Source organism: Piliocolobus tephrosceles, chromosome 5 (genome assembly GCF_002776525.5).
Source record: "Piliocolobus tephrosceles isolate RC106 chromosome 5, ASM277652v3, whole genome shotgun sequence".
Classification (NCBI taxonomy): domain Eukaryota; kingdom Metazoa; phylum Chordata; class Mammalia; order Primates; family Cercopithecidae; genus Piliocolobus; species Piliocolobus tephrosceles.
In genome coordinates, this window is record NC_045438.1 from 67350813 (window position 1) to 67367111 (window position 16299).

Sequence of the window (16299 nt, forward strand, 5' to 3'; positions counted from 1 at the left end):
GCAAATTTACTCAAGAAATTTACTCAAGGGGTATTACTCAAGAAAGCTTTGCCCAAACCAATGTCCTGGAGAGTTTCCCCAGTGTTTTATTTTAGTAGTTTCATGTCTTAGATTTAAGTTTTTAGTTCATTTTTATTTGATTTTTGTATATGGCAAGAGATACAGGGGCTAGTTTCATTTTTTGTTTATGGATATCCAGTTTTCCCAGCACCATTTATTGAAGGGATGGTCCCTACTCCCAGTGTGTGTTCTTGGCACCTTTGTAGAAAATGAGTTCACTGTAGATGCATGGATTTGTTTCTGGGTTATCTGTTGTGTTCCGTTGGTCTGTGTGTCTCTTTTTATACCAGTACCATGCTGTTTTGGTTACTATAGCTCTGTCGTATAATTTGAAGTCAGGTAATGATACTCCTCCAGTGTTTATCTTTTTACTTAGGATGGCTTTTGTTATTCTAGATCTTTTGTGATTCCATGTAAATTTTAGTATTATCTTTTCTGTTTCTGTGAAGAATGTCATTGGTATTTTGATAGAGAATACATTGAATCCATAGATTGCTTTGAGTAGTATGGACATTTTGACAGTATTGCTTCTTCCAACCCTTAGGAATATTTTTTCATTTTTTGTGTGTGCCTTCTTCAGTTTCTTGCATCTTTTTTTATAGTTTTCTTTTAGATGTCTTTCCCTTCTTTGGTTAAGCTGATTCCTAGGTATTTCATTTTATTTGTAGCTGTCATAAATGGGATTACTTTCTTCTTTTTCAAGTTGTTTGCTGCTGACATCGGAATGCTACTGATTTTTGTATGTTGTTTCATATTTTGCAGCTTACCTGTTTGCCAGTGCTAACAGTTTTTTGGTGGAGTCTAAGTTTTTCCAATACAAGATCGTATCATCTGCAGACAAAAATAATTTGACATCTTTCTTTCTAATTTGAATGTCTTTTGTTTCTTTCTTTTCCCGATTGCTCTAGCTAGGTCTTCCAGTACTGTTTTTAATAATGGTGTTAAGAGCAAAAGTTAAATCTTTTGAAGAGCAAAAGTTTTTATTTTGAAGTCAAATTGATCAGTTTTTCGCATTATGGGTCATGCTTTTGGTGTCAAGAACTCTTTGCCTAGCCCTTGATCCTAAAGATTTTCTCCTATCTTTTTTCTAACAGTTTTATGTTTCTGTGTTTTACGTTTAAGTCTATGATCTCTTTCGAGTTACTGTTTGCATAAGATATGAGGCTTAGGTCAAGGCTTCCTTTTTTTTTTTTTCGCCTGTGAATGTCCAGTACTAGCACTGTTTGTTGAAAAGGCTGTCCTTTCTTCGTGAATGTGGTTTTGCATCTATCTCAAAAATCAGTTGGGCGTATTTGTGTGGACCCACTTGTGGACTTTCCATTCGTTCCACTGATCTGTGTGTCTCTACTAATCTCTCTGCTAATACCACACTGTCTTGATTACTGTAGCTGTAAGTCTTTCTTTTTTTTTTTGAGACGGAGTCTCGCTTTTTCGCCCAGGCTGGAGTGCAATGGCGCGGTATCGGCTCACTGCAAGCTGTGCCTCCAGGGTTCACGCCATTCTCCTGCCTCAGCCTCCTGAGTAGCTGGGACTACAGGCGCCTGCCACCTCGCCCAGCTAATTTTTTGTATTTTTAGTAGAGGCGGGGTTTCATCATGTTAGCCAGGATGGTCTCGATCTCCTGACCTTGTGATCCACCTGCCTTGGCCTCCCAAAGTGCTGGGATTACAGGCTTGAGCCACCGCTCCCAGCCTGTAGCTGTAAGTCTTAATAACAGGTAGAATAATTTCTCTCACTTTATTTTTCTTTATCAGGAATGTGTTAGCCATTCTGATTCCTTTGCCTTTCCATATAAATTTTACAATAAACTCGTCTATGTCTACAAAAAAACCTTGCTGGAATTTTGATTGGAGTTGCTTTAAACTGATAGATCAATTTGGGGAGAATTGTTATCTTTACTATGTTGATTGAGTCTTTTAATCCGTAAACGCAGTATGTCTCCACACTTACTTAGGTCTTTGATTTTTTTCGTTAGAATTTTGTACAGCACAGTCTAGGGATTTTGTGCATGTTTTGGTGAGCATATAACTTTTTCATTTTCTTTGGCATAATTGTAAATGGCATTGTGTTTTTAATTTGAGTTTATGCATGTTCAGATGGAAATGCAATTGGTTTTTGTGTGTTAATTATGTGTCTTTGCAATCTTGCTGAACTCACTTATTAGTTCTAGAGGATTTGGGGCAAATTGCTTGGGATTTTCTACATAGACAGTCTTGTCGGCATGTAGAGACAGTTTTTTGTTTGTTTATTTGTTTAGACAGAGTCTCATTCTGTCACCCAGGCTACAGTGCAGTGGCACGAACTTGGCTCACTGCAACCTCCGCCTCCTGGATTCAAGCAATTCTCCTGCCTTAGCCACCCAAGTAGCTAGGATTACAGGTGTGCGCCACCACGCCCAGCTGATTTTTGTATTTTTAATAGAGATGGGGTTATACCATGTTGGCCAGGCTGGTATTGATCTCCAGACCTCAGGTGATTCACCTGCCTTGGCCTCCCAAAGTGCTGGGATTGCAAGCATGAGCCACCACGCCAGGCCTTTATTTCTTTCTTTTCCAGTTTGTATGTCTTTGATATCTGTTTTGTGCCCTACTGCTTTACTAAAGTTTTCTTATAACTTATTACTAATTCATTACCAAAGTCTCTCTCAGCTTTATAAATATCCTCTTAATATGTATGCAGTACCTTTCATGTCCTTGGTTATGTCTTGAAGGAGTCTCTTAAGGAGACTTCTGTGCTCTCTTGGCTGGGTTGGTTGATACCTAGGTCTGCTGCACAGTTGTTTGGAATGTCTCATCATCATCCTGGGGATTCCTTTTACTTTTTTCTTGCTTTGGGTTCTCTGTTATATGGGTCTCATATCCATCTCTTCTGGTAACTGTTCTGTCACTCTGATGGAGCACAACCCTGACAGTTTCCTGAGAAAAAGTGTGCATGGGAGATATGTTGCCACCTTGCATGTTTGATATGACTCGAGTCTTTGAGTCTGATTATGTGATTGACAGTTTAGCTGACAATCTAGATGAGACATCATTTTTCCTTAGAATTTTGAGAGCATTGCTTTGTTGTCTTCTTACTTTGTTTTGAAGTTTAGTACTATTTTGATTCTTGATTGTTTATATGAAACCTGTTTTGATTTTTCTCTCTAGAAACTTACAGAATCTACTTTGTCCATGGTGTTCTAAAATCCTGTGATTATTATATCTTGATTTGGCTTTATTTTATCCATTTAGCTGGATAATATTGAGACCCTGTCAACCTGGAAACTCATGTAATGGGAACTTATGAGAAATATTCATAAATTGTTACTTTTATGATTTCTTTTTCTGTCTTTTCTCTGTTTTATTTTTTCCCCAACTCCTGTTATTTAAACTTTAGACCTATTCATACTAGCCCTTTAATTTTCCTACTTGTTCTCATTTCTTCATTTCTTTTATCTTTTTACTTTTAGGGAGACTTCCTCAATATTTCTTCTAAATCTTCTTTTGAGTTTGCATGTCTCTATCATAGTATTAATTTCCAAGAGTTTTTTTTTTCCTTGTTTCTCTCAAAAAATAGTATCCTTTTCTCATTTCAAGGACGCAATCAGTATGTTCTCTCTCTGACAGTATTAAATATAGTTTTTTCTTGAATATTCATGGTTCCTTTTCCCCGCTACTTTTTGCTTTAAAAATTTTTTGTATTTTGTCTTTCAAATTAGATGCGTTTATCAAATGTTTGGTGGAAATGGAAAAAGCTATTTGAAGACTGTCAGCATGAGTGAAGTTTGTTCACTACTAGGGACTTCAGTGTAGGATGATCTCCTTGGACATTTGCCTCTTGGACCTTTCTAGTGTCGATCTCTTTAGGCATTTACTCTTGAGCTGGTCATACTCCTCAGAGAAGACTCTTTCAACTGCCCTGAAGATGTTAACAGTCTGTGTGCTGGATAGAGAAGAATGCTTTGTAAAATCAATATTCAGTATTTAAACTTGCACTTAATCTCCCCTTTTTAATGTGGTATTCCTGGTTCAATGTGCCTGGTGTCTCTTACCTAGAGACTGTTTTCAAGCCTCTTGCATTCTATCTGATTGAGGAGGGGCCATTACTGTTCTTGCACAGTTGGGGAGGGATAGAGATATGAGGCTCTAAATCTTGTTAGATAAACTTTCAACCTCTTTTCAAAAGGTGCATGGTGCTTACTATTGATTCTTGAGCCTTTTGGGAGTCCTGTAATCTGAATCACAGTTTTTGGGGCGGTTTCTCTAGTACTGTTGTAACATTCTGACAAGTCAACAAGTATAATCTGACAAAAAGCATAATCTATTTTCTTTGCTTCCAAAACTTGCTGTTCTCTCCTCTGTATCTTTATGGATCTAGTCTTTAAGGAAATACTCTTTACTGTCATTTCTGGGGGTTTAGGGAAGAAGTAGAGGCTGATGCATGGATTAAACCTGCCATTTTAAAACAGGGATTTCATGATTTTCTTTTTAATGAAAAAAAAAAAAAATCATGTGAAAAATTAATGGATAGCATAGTCCAAAGTTTTAACGTTGATTATCTTTGAGTGGTAGACTCATAGGTGTTTTATATATATTTTTATTCTCCTTTTTTTATTTATGCAAGATACATGTGTTACTTGTAAAATACAGGAAGTAAGGGAGATAGCATTGCGATGTTAATTACTTTTTAACTTAACGTTTGCTTCTGGGAAAGGAAAAATATCTAACACCTTTTCTCCAGAGACAAGCTATGCATAGAGTCCAGGATTATCTGAGAAGCAGAGTATTTGATGATCGGAAGCTTAGTATACTTACTATTTTGAACCATTGTGAGTTATTTTAAAACAATTTTTTTTTTTTTTTTTTGAGGCAGGTTCTCACTTTGTCACCTAGGTAGGAGTGCAGTGGCACAATCATAGCTCATTATAGCCTCAAACTCCTGGGCTCAAGGGATCCTCCCACCTTAGCATCCTGAGAAGCTAGGACCATAGGTGTATGCCACCATGCCTAGCTAATTTTTTTTTTTTTTTTTTGAGACGGAGTCTTGCTCTATTGCCAGGCTGGAGTGCAGTGGCACGTCTCAGCTCACCGCAACTGCCGCCTCCTGGGTTCAGGCGATTCCCCTGCCTCAGCCTCCCAAATAGCTGGGATTACAGGCATACGCCAACACTCCCAGCTAATTTTTTATATTTTAGTAGAGACAAGGTTTCATCATGTTGGCCAAGATGGTCTTGATTTCCTGACCTCGTGATCTGCCTGCCTTGGCCTCTCAAAGTGCCGGGATTACAGGCGTGAGCTACTGCACCCGGCTGCCCAGCTAATTTTTAAATTTTTTATAGAAGCAGGTTCTCGCTACATTGCCCAGGCTGATCTTGAACTCATTTCATTCAAGCACCTCCTGCCTCAACTTCCCAAAGTGCTGAGATTACAAACATGAGTTACCACTTCCAGCCGCATTGAGTTCTTGATTTTGAAATCTGTAGTAATGTAATCTGCATCTTGATACAGAAATTTTCCTCATATAAAACTTAGTTTCAGCTATTTAGGAGGCTGAGGCGGTAGGATCGCTTGAGCTCAGGAGTTTGAGTTCAACCTGAACAACATAGCAAGACCCCAACTCCAAAAAGAACCCCAAACCCATAAACAAAACTTAAACAAATTGAAAAAAGGAAAAAAATTACATGGACTTAAAATACCTTTAGTGTTAAACCATTACACGGACTTAAAATGCCTTTAGATTTGCATGAGCAAGTCACGTTCAGCTAAGAAATAACATTATTTTTCTGCTGTTTTTATATAAAACACTACTACACAAATGTTAAGTAACTAAATGGCTTCACAGATACACTGGCTGGCTGTGAATGGGCGGACAGAACTACTCCATGACCTTGTGCAGCATGTCAGTGATGTTGATGTTGAGGATGCCATGGGGCAGACAGCACTGCATGTTGCCTGCCAGAACGGTCACAAGACGGTAAGTTCAGCCATGAGGACTTTAAGCTGCATGTGTTTGTTTTTTAAAATTGAACTCATGAAAAGTTTTTCACTGTGCATGTTTGGGAACATGAAGCATAATAGCAAAATCTTATTTTCTGCATCATGTGGACTTTTTCTTTTTTGAGACAGGGTCTCACTTTGTTGCCCAGGCTGGAGTGCAATGGTGGTATCCTAGGTCACCGCAGCCTTAAACTCCTGTGCTCAAGTGATCCTCCCACCTCAGCCTCCCGAGTAGCTGGAATTACATGCGTGAACCACTGCACCTGCCCCATATGGACTTCTGATAAATATATTCTGTATAGTTAGAAGAAATAGAAAATAGTGCTTTTGGGCTGGGAGCCGTGGCTCACAGCTGTAATCCCACCACTTTGGAAGGCTGAGATGGGTGGATCGCTTGAGCTCAGGAGTTCAGCCTGGGCAACATGGCGAAACCCCGTCTCTACTAAAAATACAAAAAAATTTAGCTGGGTATGGTGGCATGCACCAGTAGTCTCAGCTATTCCAGAGGCTGAAGTGGGAGAATTGCTTGAGCTCAGGAGTCAGCGGTTACAATGAGCCAAGACTGTGCCACTATACTCCAGCCTGGGTGACAGAGTGAGAGCCTGTCTCAAACAACAACAACAACAAAAACAGGAAAATAGTGCTTTTATATGTGCTCAAAATATTTGTAATTTGTATTTTGATTTTATTTCCAATTCATAGGTTTTAATAACCGAATATACTAAATTTTTTAATGTCGTGTATTCACACTTAATTTTAACATTTATAATATTCATTCTGTTCTCAGTTTTAGCAAATTAAACTTCATATTTTATTTTATCTTTTGCCATTAAGCCTCAATTTTGGGGATTAGATAGTGAGGAAAGTGAGCAATGGCACTGGTTAAATAGTATGAGTCAGGTTATCCTATTTTTCTACTTGCATTGTGTGTGGTCCAAGTAACAGTTATTTTCTTTCTTTCTTTTTTTAATTTTTTAAACTATTTATTTATTTATTTATTTGAGACGGTGTCTCGCTCTGTCACCCAGGCTGGAGTGCAGTGGTGCGATCTCGGCTCACTGCAAGCTCTGCCTCCCGGGTTCTCGGCATTCTTTTGCTTCAGACTCTCGAGTGGCTGGGACTACAGGCATGTGCCACCACGCCTGGCTAATTTTTTGTATTTTTAGTAGAGATGGGGTTTCACCGTGTTAGCCAGGATGGTCTCAATCTCCTCACCTCGTGATCCACCTGCCTCGGCTTCCCAAAGTGCTGGGATTACAGGCGTGAGCCACCGCGCCTGGCCTCTTTCTTTCTTTCTTTCTTTCTTTTTTTTTTTTTTTTGAGACAGAGTCTCACTCTGTCACCCAGGCTGGAGTGCAGTGGCACAATCTCAGCTTACTGCAACCTCTGCCTCACAGGTTTAAATGATTCTTGTGCCTCCCAAGTAGCTGGGATTACAGGTGTGCGCCACCACACCCAGCAACTTTTTGTATTTTTAGTAGAGATGGGGTTTTGCCGTGGTGGCCAGGCTGATCTTGAATTCCTGGTCTCAAGTGATCTGCCTGCCTCAGCCTCCCAAAATGCTGGGATTACAGGTGTGAGCCACTGTGCCTGGCTATTTTCTTTCTTACTCTAGGTTTCTAAAATCATGCATTTGTTTTAGGACAATGCTTTCCTGTTACTCCTGTGTCTTGACATTTGGCTTTTGAAATTGCTATTTCTCTCTCATTAAGAGACTTTACTGCCTTATATAAAGATTGAAAGTTAAGATTTTAGATTGAGTTTCTGCTTTGCTGTAATTTTCTACCCCGTTTATGTTTTTAAGTTTTTTTTTTTTTTTTTTTTAACATTTAACATTATTGGTAATAGAATGTACAGGTGTGTGCCAGTAGTCTCAGCTACTTGGGAGGCTGAGGTGGAGAGGTCAAGATTAGGTAGAGAGATCCCTTTAGCTCAGGAGTTGTGGGTCATAGTGCACTATGCTGGTTGGATGTCCACACTAAGTCTGGCATGAATATGGTGACCTCTCAGGATGCCAGATTGCCAGAGAGGTGAACCAGACCAGGTCAGAAACAGCAAGTCAAAACCCCCATGCTGGTCAGTTTGTGGGATCATGTCAGTGAATTGCCACTGCACCTCATCTCTTCAAAAAAAAAAAAAAAAAGCATGTAATTTATTTTCTTGCTGACCATAATAATAACAACGAAACCAACTCAAAGCAAAGTCTGTACCATTAGCTACAAGGATACAAAGTTTGTTTATTTATTTTTGTTGCAAACTTTCTGAGTCTTATCTCTTGTTGGGAGAAGGGAGAATTCCTAGTGGAATCTAGTCTTTTATCTCTTCAAACACTTTTTCCTTAACCTGCTTTCAGGTTGTATGATCACAATTCACAGAATATTGGACTTCTTCAAGATAGTAGACAAAGGTTGACATTGTCTTATGTTTAATATGGTATTGAAAAAGTGGAGGGATATAGGATCCTTTTTCTGTTTCCTGGAATTTTTTCTGAACACCATTGTTCATTTGTATTTTTTGTCTTTTATCATCTGAAAACCAATGCAGTGTTTTCAGGTATATTCTTCTTATTAGTTTTTACTACTTAGAGTCAACATTATTAAATTTAAAAAGTATTCTATGTGGAAGAAAAAGATGTGAAATGTCCTAATCTTGAATGACCCAGGGTTTTAAGGCACTATTGCATATTAGAGAATGAGTCTAGCCAATAGCTCTCAGAGGACAGAAGAGCACCTACTTTAATATAAATACCCTTTGCTATAACGGATGAGCAGAGTGTCATTTACTAAGACTTGCATACCCTACCTGTTGCCCAGGAACTTGGATAGGAAAATACTGGGATTCAGATTAGAAAAAGATCGGTAAAAGCTATTTTTAGCTGCTTTGAACCAGTACAGAAGCAAGAAGTACTAAGAAAACCTTGTTCAAAACATGTGCATTACAGGCTACATTAAAAATTTAGACTTGCCTTCTGAAGTTACTGAAAATTAGGTGGTATAAGTATAATATGCTCCATATGGTTTACAACCTAAAGCAAATGTGGTAAAGTAATGGAGAATTCCTCATAGTCAGATGCCTTTGAACAATTATATTCTGAGAAGATTTATAGGGAGCCTGACTTCATTGTGGTGATGAGTTTCACAGAATGAGATTTTGCAGACAGAGTAGAGGAGGAAGGGTAGAAAAAGTCATGTTGACTTGTGGTTGGTTGTAATGGCCAACGAGATTCATAATAGTTGGTCAATTACAGTTACCCTCAATGATCATATACAGGTAAAGGGAATGCTTATGACTGATTATTTTCTGAATCGTTAATCTACGATGATCATATAAATGTAAAGGGAATGCTTAGCACTGATTATTTTCTCAATCATTGTATGTATCTTTATTCCTTTTTCAATTAGGACAAAAGGGAATCTTGAAAAATTAGTCTATTTCTTTGCCTCCTGAACTATAGTTCTACAAATGAACTATAGTTCTACAAATCTGTGTTCATAGTTGTGCTAATACTGCCTGTTTCAGAATTACTCATGTATTTCTGGGACACATTCACATCTCAGTGTATAAGCATTAATTGTTTTATCTTGAGTTTGATGTGATTTACTGGGCTATGAAATATGATGTTATTATAGGATAAGGGTTACTGATTTATTAAAAACCATTTGTATATCTTTCCATAAGTTGAACACTGAGTGTATAATTGTCAGGTATCCTAGTGACTCAGTGGCAAGCCAATATGGCCTTTTTGTTGTCTCAGTAGCCACTTCTTGCATAAATTCTTTAAAAAGTCTTCAGAACTGATGTCCATGTAGACCTATACCAGTGCATATAAGTTTCAATATTTTATTTTTAAGCTTAGGAGCTTACATAATTCTGATTATATATATTTTATAGAATAAAATAGAAAACTTTAAGTGGGGAAGAAACTCCATTAAGAAATAAAGGACATCATCTCTTTTCACAGAGGCATGGGTGATAAATCCTCTGAAATTTGCCTTCTCATCTCATTTTAGAGTAAATCTGAGGAGTGCATGAAAACATTTTGAGCAACTAGCTAAGCACCCTAAAACTTTGTAGATTATATAGCTAAATGCTATATTCTTGCTTCGGTGACAAGAAGTGCTTTTTCAAATTTCTATTACATTTTTTAAGAGTAAAAGATTCGGAAGAAAGATTCATTTTTGTCATAACTAAGAAATTGAGTAATCTTAATTATGATTTCATATAGATGCAGCTTTGCATTAGCGGTAAACATGATAAAGGTCTCATTTTCCTCTTGTTGGAAGGAAGTGGTTTGGGTGGTTGAAGAGTGCACTCTGTTTTTTGTCATTGTAGCATAATAGCACCGTGATTTTAAACTACTTCTATCCCTATTTAATAATGATCAGATGAAAGGAATCATAATAACTTCTTAATAATTTTATTTTTATATAACTTTTCTTAGATCAACTGTTAAACTCCATTCTTAGCCGTATAATATCAGAATTCTGGTATGTCTTTGGATACTAATTTCAAAACATCATTTCAAAGTTTGGTTATTCAACTTTAGATGATATAATTTTACTGGTGATATAATTAAGGAAAATGTTGTGAACACTTTGGAAGGCATTTAACAGCAGTAATAACTACTGCTATTATGATTGTTATTAATATGCGTGATGTGATTCTGTAAAAGAACACAGATTAATATCTAGACCCTTTATTCATCTATGCTTATATAAGAAGCTGGGCCTTGTTGATTTTTAATTTTAGTTTTAGAAAGTTGAGTAAAACCTAACACTATTCTCTGTAGGTATAATTTATTAACACTTTTTGGACCATAAATTAAACCTAGTTTTTGGTAACTTTTTCTTTAAGATATATAAAAGTGTTGAATTGCCAAAAATGATTAACTATAGCCTTCTCAGAATAACGTGGATTTAGAAACCGTAGAGAACTGTCAAATAATTCAGTCTAAAATTCTGTAAGTTAGATTATATGGCAGGATTAGTTAGGGACTAATTTGTAATTTATTTAAAAATAAATTTCATTTTTATCAGAATAAACCTTATTAAGTTTTTGTAACTAAATACAAAGCTTCACAAACAATATAAAATGATAGTTGAACCCTTAGTATAATAGACTATATTAGATAGAACTGACTGCATTTTTTAACTAAAATCATAGATTTGTTAAGGAACAATGCTCAACCCTACATTCAGTCAGCTCTCTTGGTGTCTTTAGCCAGCTTCCAAGTTTTTCATCCATTACTGGACAGCCGTGCAAACTTAATTGAAAACATTTTCCAGACATTAATTGGATTCAGCCTTGAGTCATAAAGGTAGGTAGCCCAACATTTCAGAGTATATTTCTAGGGTCAGAGTAATTGTATTTATTCTAATGCTAGAATTCTCCTTTAATCATTTCTAAGAAGTTGAAGCAAACAGTAGAAAGTTCTCTTACCACTGTTACTTTTATAACACAACTGGATGATAATGATTTTTACTGGATACTTTGTAAGAGTTCAAAGTTCTTAATAGGTGAAGGTGGACAGGTTTCTAGAAAAGATGTGTGTAAACCAGTCACTGATTAGTGAGTTGGGAGTTTTACTTAGTGTATAAGTTATTTGTGCATTGCCATAACTCATGTCATCAGAATTATTTTTAATTAAAAAATTAAGTAAGGACACTTTGTTGTTTGGTCTCCTTTTAGCTAGTGATAATACCACAACTTTGATTTTTACTTAGAGTTTTATTATTGAATATCTATTCCTTTTTACTTTGATCAGTGTTTTGAGAGTTGACATTGATAAAGTAGGGCTGCCCTGGATTTCTTGCTTTGTAATTTATCAGTGTATTGGGCACAGGTGGTCTTGGTTAGTCACTGCCTTCAATTAAATGACTTGAGATCGACCTACACATTAGGTTTGTACGTTCGTTTTACTCAGGATATTGTTTTATCACTTGAAAGGTTATGAAGTCTGTTGAAATACGTCATTTCTTCTTAAGGCTCTCTTGAAGGCCGTATGAAAATCCCCTAGGCTTTTCTTTTTCGGTTCCTCCACAATAGTTTCTTATTCTGTAAGGAGGAGGGAATCCCATTCTAGATAATCAATGACTAGAATAGTTTTTTTGGTGGGTAGAGAAGGGGCAGAATTGGGCCGGGAATTTGCAATTCTAAATTTTTTAAAAAGTGTTTTGTCGATCCAATTTTAGGCATATGGTTCTTAAAATTGTGTATATTAATGTAGTGTAGCTCTTAAAATTATGTATATTAACTTGAAAAATACATTGGTAATCAGCTATCAGTCACATCTTTATGTTGGCATGCTTTTACATGTTTACATTTAGTAAATTGTAAGCTACTGCACTTAATTTTAGCAAGTAAATGAGAAGCCATATAATTTTAAAAATAGAAGCTGTGACCATCATTGTAAATCACAATTGTTAGGTTTTTTGGACTTCATGGCTTATAGATCAGTGCAGTTTTCACAAAAGTATTTGTGGGATTTTAGGGGCAAGAAATGTGCTGAAATGAATTGAATCCAAATCGTAGAAAATCCTGATTTATTTTTCTGGATAACACTGATCACCATCTAGTACACTGCAAATTTTGTTTATTTACATCTTGTCACTTTATCTTCCCTTTCCACTATATACTTCATGAACGCAGGTTTTTTTGTCTGTTTTGTTCGTTGTTTGAACTCGAGTATCTAGAGTGGGGCATAGCACCTAATTTAGAGCAGTGGTCCCTAACCTTTTTGGCACTAGGGACCAGTTTCGTGGAAGACAAGTTTTTCACAGTTAGAAGTCGGGGGGATGGTTTCGGGATGAAACTGTTCTACTTCAGATGGAACTTACGCCTGAATCTTTCATGGGCAGCTCACAAAAGAGTTCATGCTCCTATGAGAATCAAATGTTGCTGCTGATCAGACAGGAGGCAGAGCTCAGACAGTGATGTTCACGTGCCTGCCACTCACCTCCTGCTGTGTGGCCTGGTTCCTAACAGCCCGGGAATTGGGGACCCCTGATTTAGAGTAGTGTGTAACACACTATCTAGAGGAGGGCGTAGTACATAGTGGGTATAGATTTTTGTTGAAAGATGGAAGAAACTGGTGGACAGTGTCCAGGTTCTTGGCATTTTGAACAAAGAATTGGACAAAGTGCGCAAACAAGTAACGAATGAAGCATCAAAAGCAGGTATTTATTGAAAACAAGTACACTCCACAGGGTAGGAATTGGCCCCAGCAGCTGCTCAAGGGTCTGGATACAGAATCTTCTGGGGTCTAAATACCCTATATACGTTTCCCATTGGCCACTTGGTGTTCACCTCATGTAAATGAAATGGTGGCCTGCAATCAATCAGAGGCTGAAGTTACAAAGGTCACACCCCTATGCAAACATCTGATTGGTTGTGGGAAGCAACCCATCAGAAGTTAAAGTGAAGTTAGGAAGTTGCACTTCTGTGCAATTGAAGACCTGGCCCTCAGTGGGATTGGTTGCACATAGCTACCTTCAGTTAGTCTGACTGGTTGCTATGTGCAGCCAATCAGAGGTTGGTTGCTATGTGCAACCAATCAGAGGCTGAAGTGAAGTTACAGGGTTACACTACTATGCGAACATCTGACTGGTTGCTTTTTGCAACCTATCAGTGGTACTTTCAATTTCCCATCTGCCTCGCAAAAGAGGAGGGGGTTTGAAAAAGGGAGTAGTCTCTGGTCCTTTTGTTACTTAGGCGTGGAAAGTTAGGGTTTTCCTTTCAATATATTTCTGGGAAGTTAGGGTGAAATGGCTTTAGGTTCCCTGCCTCCAGACCCTATTCTCCTGCCTCAAAACCACTCAAATGCAGTATCATTTTGATCAATATATTCTGCCATTTTCTTTGCATTTCTAAATGTTTGTCACTTTTTTCCTTTTATATCTTTAAGTGGAGTATATATTGATAGTGCTGATTCTTACAAGAGGTTGTATCCGTTTGTATCTATTGCTGAAAATATCTCTTTTGAGAATCCTTAGGGATTTTAAAAGTTTATTCTAGAATTTATTTTCTTGAATTATGTTGTGCCTTATGCTTTGATACAATTTAAAACTCTCAGGTAGTGTTGTTTCTTCAAGAACTTTTACGTATTTATTTTAACTTAATAAATGCTCAGAGGACATTTTCTTCTACCTAAGTTTTAACCTTTGGGCACACGTGAACAATTTTCACATAGTTGAAAACATTGATTATCTTGTAGCACTTTGAAAGAGTGTATGTGGAGTCTTGAAACTCCGTCGTTAAATTCTAGTTGTTAAGACCAGGCAATAAATACCTCATTACAGTTCTGTATACCTATTTGTCATTCATGATATCTCAATATCATATGTGTGTGTTGTCAACAAGAAAATAATTTGTTATTGTGGTTAGACCTTTTGCTTTACCACTGAAATATTGTTACTCTGGATTATTTGAGAATGAGAATCCATTTTGCACACTAGTGTACGTCCAATTAAGGAGTAGTAAGAGACTCAGGAGGGCTCACCCTCCGAACAAGGCTCAGTAGAAACAGCCAGAATAGTAATAGGATGGGTTAGATAAGTGTTAACAGCCTCTGTCCCCTGGCCTAACACTAATTAGACCTTCTTTATTCTCCTTACTACTCATCACTGTGCAGTCTGCTAATTGTTGAGGTGAGTACATTTTAAGTTCCTTCTGTACTTGAATTATCTTTACTTGCTGTCCTCAGAGAAATGACTGGAGAGTTTTTTAAAACTGTGATTCAGGTTGTCTGTGACTTTCTAGCAGCTTTTCTTATTATGTCATTTAATCAGTAATTGACTGAATTTTGCATTTTCCTTTCTCTTCCTGTTTAGAGCTTTTTCAGAAAGAAAACAGCAAGCAAACATCTTTTTTTTTGTTAAGTCACAAAGATAGATGACTTTGCATTCATTTCAGTGCTGCAAGGCTATTTTTTATTCTTTCAAATTCCTTTATACATTTTTATTCTTATACTAAGGGAAGTAGGTTTTTCTGTTTTTTGATATATATTTTATATTGGGGGATTGGAGGAACATTTTATCTACAAGTGTAGTTATTGAAAACTTTACTAAAAATATGTTTCTTTTAATAGTTGCATGTTTTGAGGATCTTAATTGGACTTTTTTTAAAAAAATAGAAAAGTAGAAAGATTTATGAATGGAAAATAAAATGCTGGAACAAGTAACTTCCAATTTGTTTTATTTTTTTTTTGAGACAGGGTCTCTCTCTGTTGCCTAGGCTGGAGCAATGGCATGATCTTGGCTCACTGCAACCTCTGCCTCCCGGGTTCAAGCGATTCTCCTGCGTCAGCCTCTGAAGTAGCTGGGATCACAGGCACCCGCCACCATGCCCAGCTAATTTTTGTATTTTTGATAGAGACGGTGTTTCACCATGTTGGCCAGGCTGGTCTTGAACTCCTGACCTCAGGTGATCCACCCGGCCTCCCAAAGTGCTAGGATTGTAGATGTGAACCATCGCGCCCAGCCTCCAATTTTTTAATCAAGTGTTTTTCTCTCTTAAAAAAAATTAATGTCTTTGTAGGATATATTAAAAGTAATGGCAAGAACCACAATTACTTTTTCACCAACCACATGCAAGGCTATGACGGTTTATATTGTAAATCACGCTTTTTTTCTAAGATTTGCTTCAAATTTATCTCACCAGTTAGTTGAGAACAGTAGAGGAATATGTTAGTCTAATGGCTAAATTGTTTTTATATTGTAAGTTCTACAGTATAAATAGAAATACAGAAGCACTATAAAAAATACATGGTTAAAAATACCATTGCTTTTTTTTTTTTGGAGACAGTACAGGCTAGAGTGCAGTGGTGCGATCTCTGCTTGTTGCAACCTCCGCCTCCTGGGTTCAAGCAATTCTTCTGCCTCAGCCTCCTGAGTACCTGGGATTACAGATATGCACCACCACGCCAGGCTAATTTTTGTGTTTTTAGTAGAGACAAGGTTTCACTGTGTTGGCCAGGCTGATCTTGAACTTCCGACCTCAAGTGATCTGACTGCCTCAGCTCCCCAAAGTGCTAGGATTACAGGTGTGAGCCACCACGCTCGGCCTACTTTTTTAATTTTTTATTTATTTAGAGATAGGGTTTCACTCTGTTGAACCAGATGGAGTGTAGTGGTGTGATCATAGCTCACTGTAATCTTGAACTCCTGGGCTCAAGTGATTCTTCTGCCTCAGCCTCCCAAGTAGCTAGGGCTACAAGCACACACCACCATGCCTGGCTAATTTTTTTTTTTTTTTTTTTTTTTTTTTT

The 16299-nt window shown here is 37.3% G+C and overlaps 1 protein-coding gene across 5 annotated transcripts in view; it reads left to right on the forward strand.

Moving 5' to 3' along the window:
- The window catches only part of HACE1 (HECT domain and ankyrin repeat containing E3 ubiquitin protein ligase 1), a 123949-nt gene that overhangs the window by 21588 nt on the left and 86062 nt on the right, over positions 1-16299 (forward strand). For 3 of the 5 annotated variants that reach the window (XM_023205917.2, XM_026454415.1, XM_023205919.2), the window contains one exon: positions 5881-6012. The exons of 1 other annotated variant lie outside the window; for it this stretch is intronic. In XM_023205917.2, the coding sequence (XP_023061685.1) occupies positions 5881-6012 (132 nt within the window). Of the gene's footprint in view, positions 1-5880; positions 6013-16299 lie in introns of those variants that run through there. One more of the 5 variants, XM_023205921.2, reaches the window with a different exon arrangement.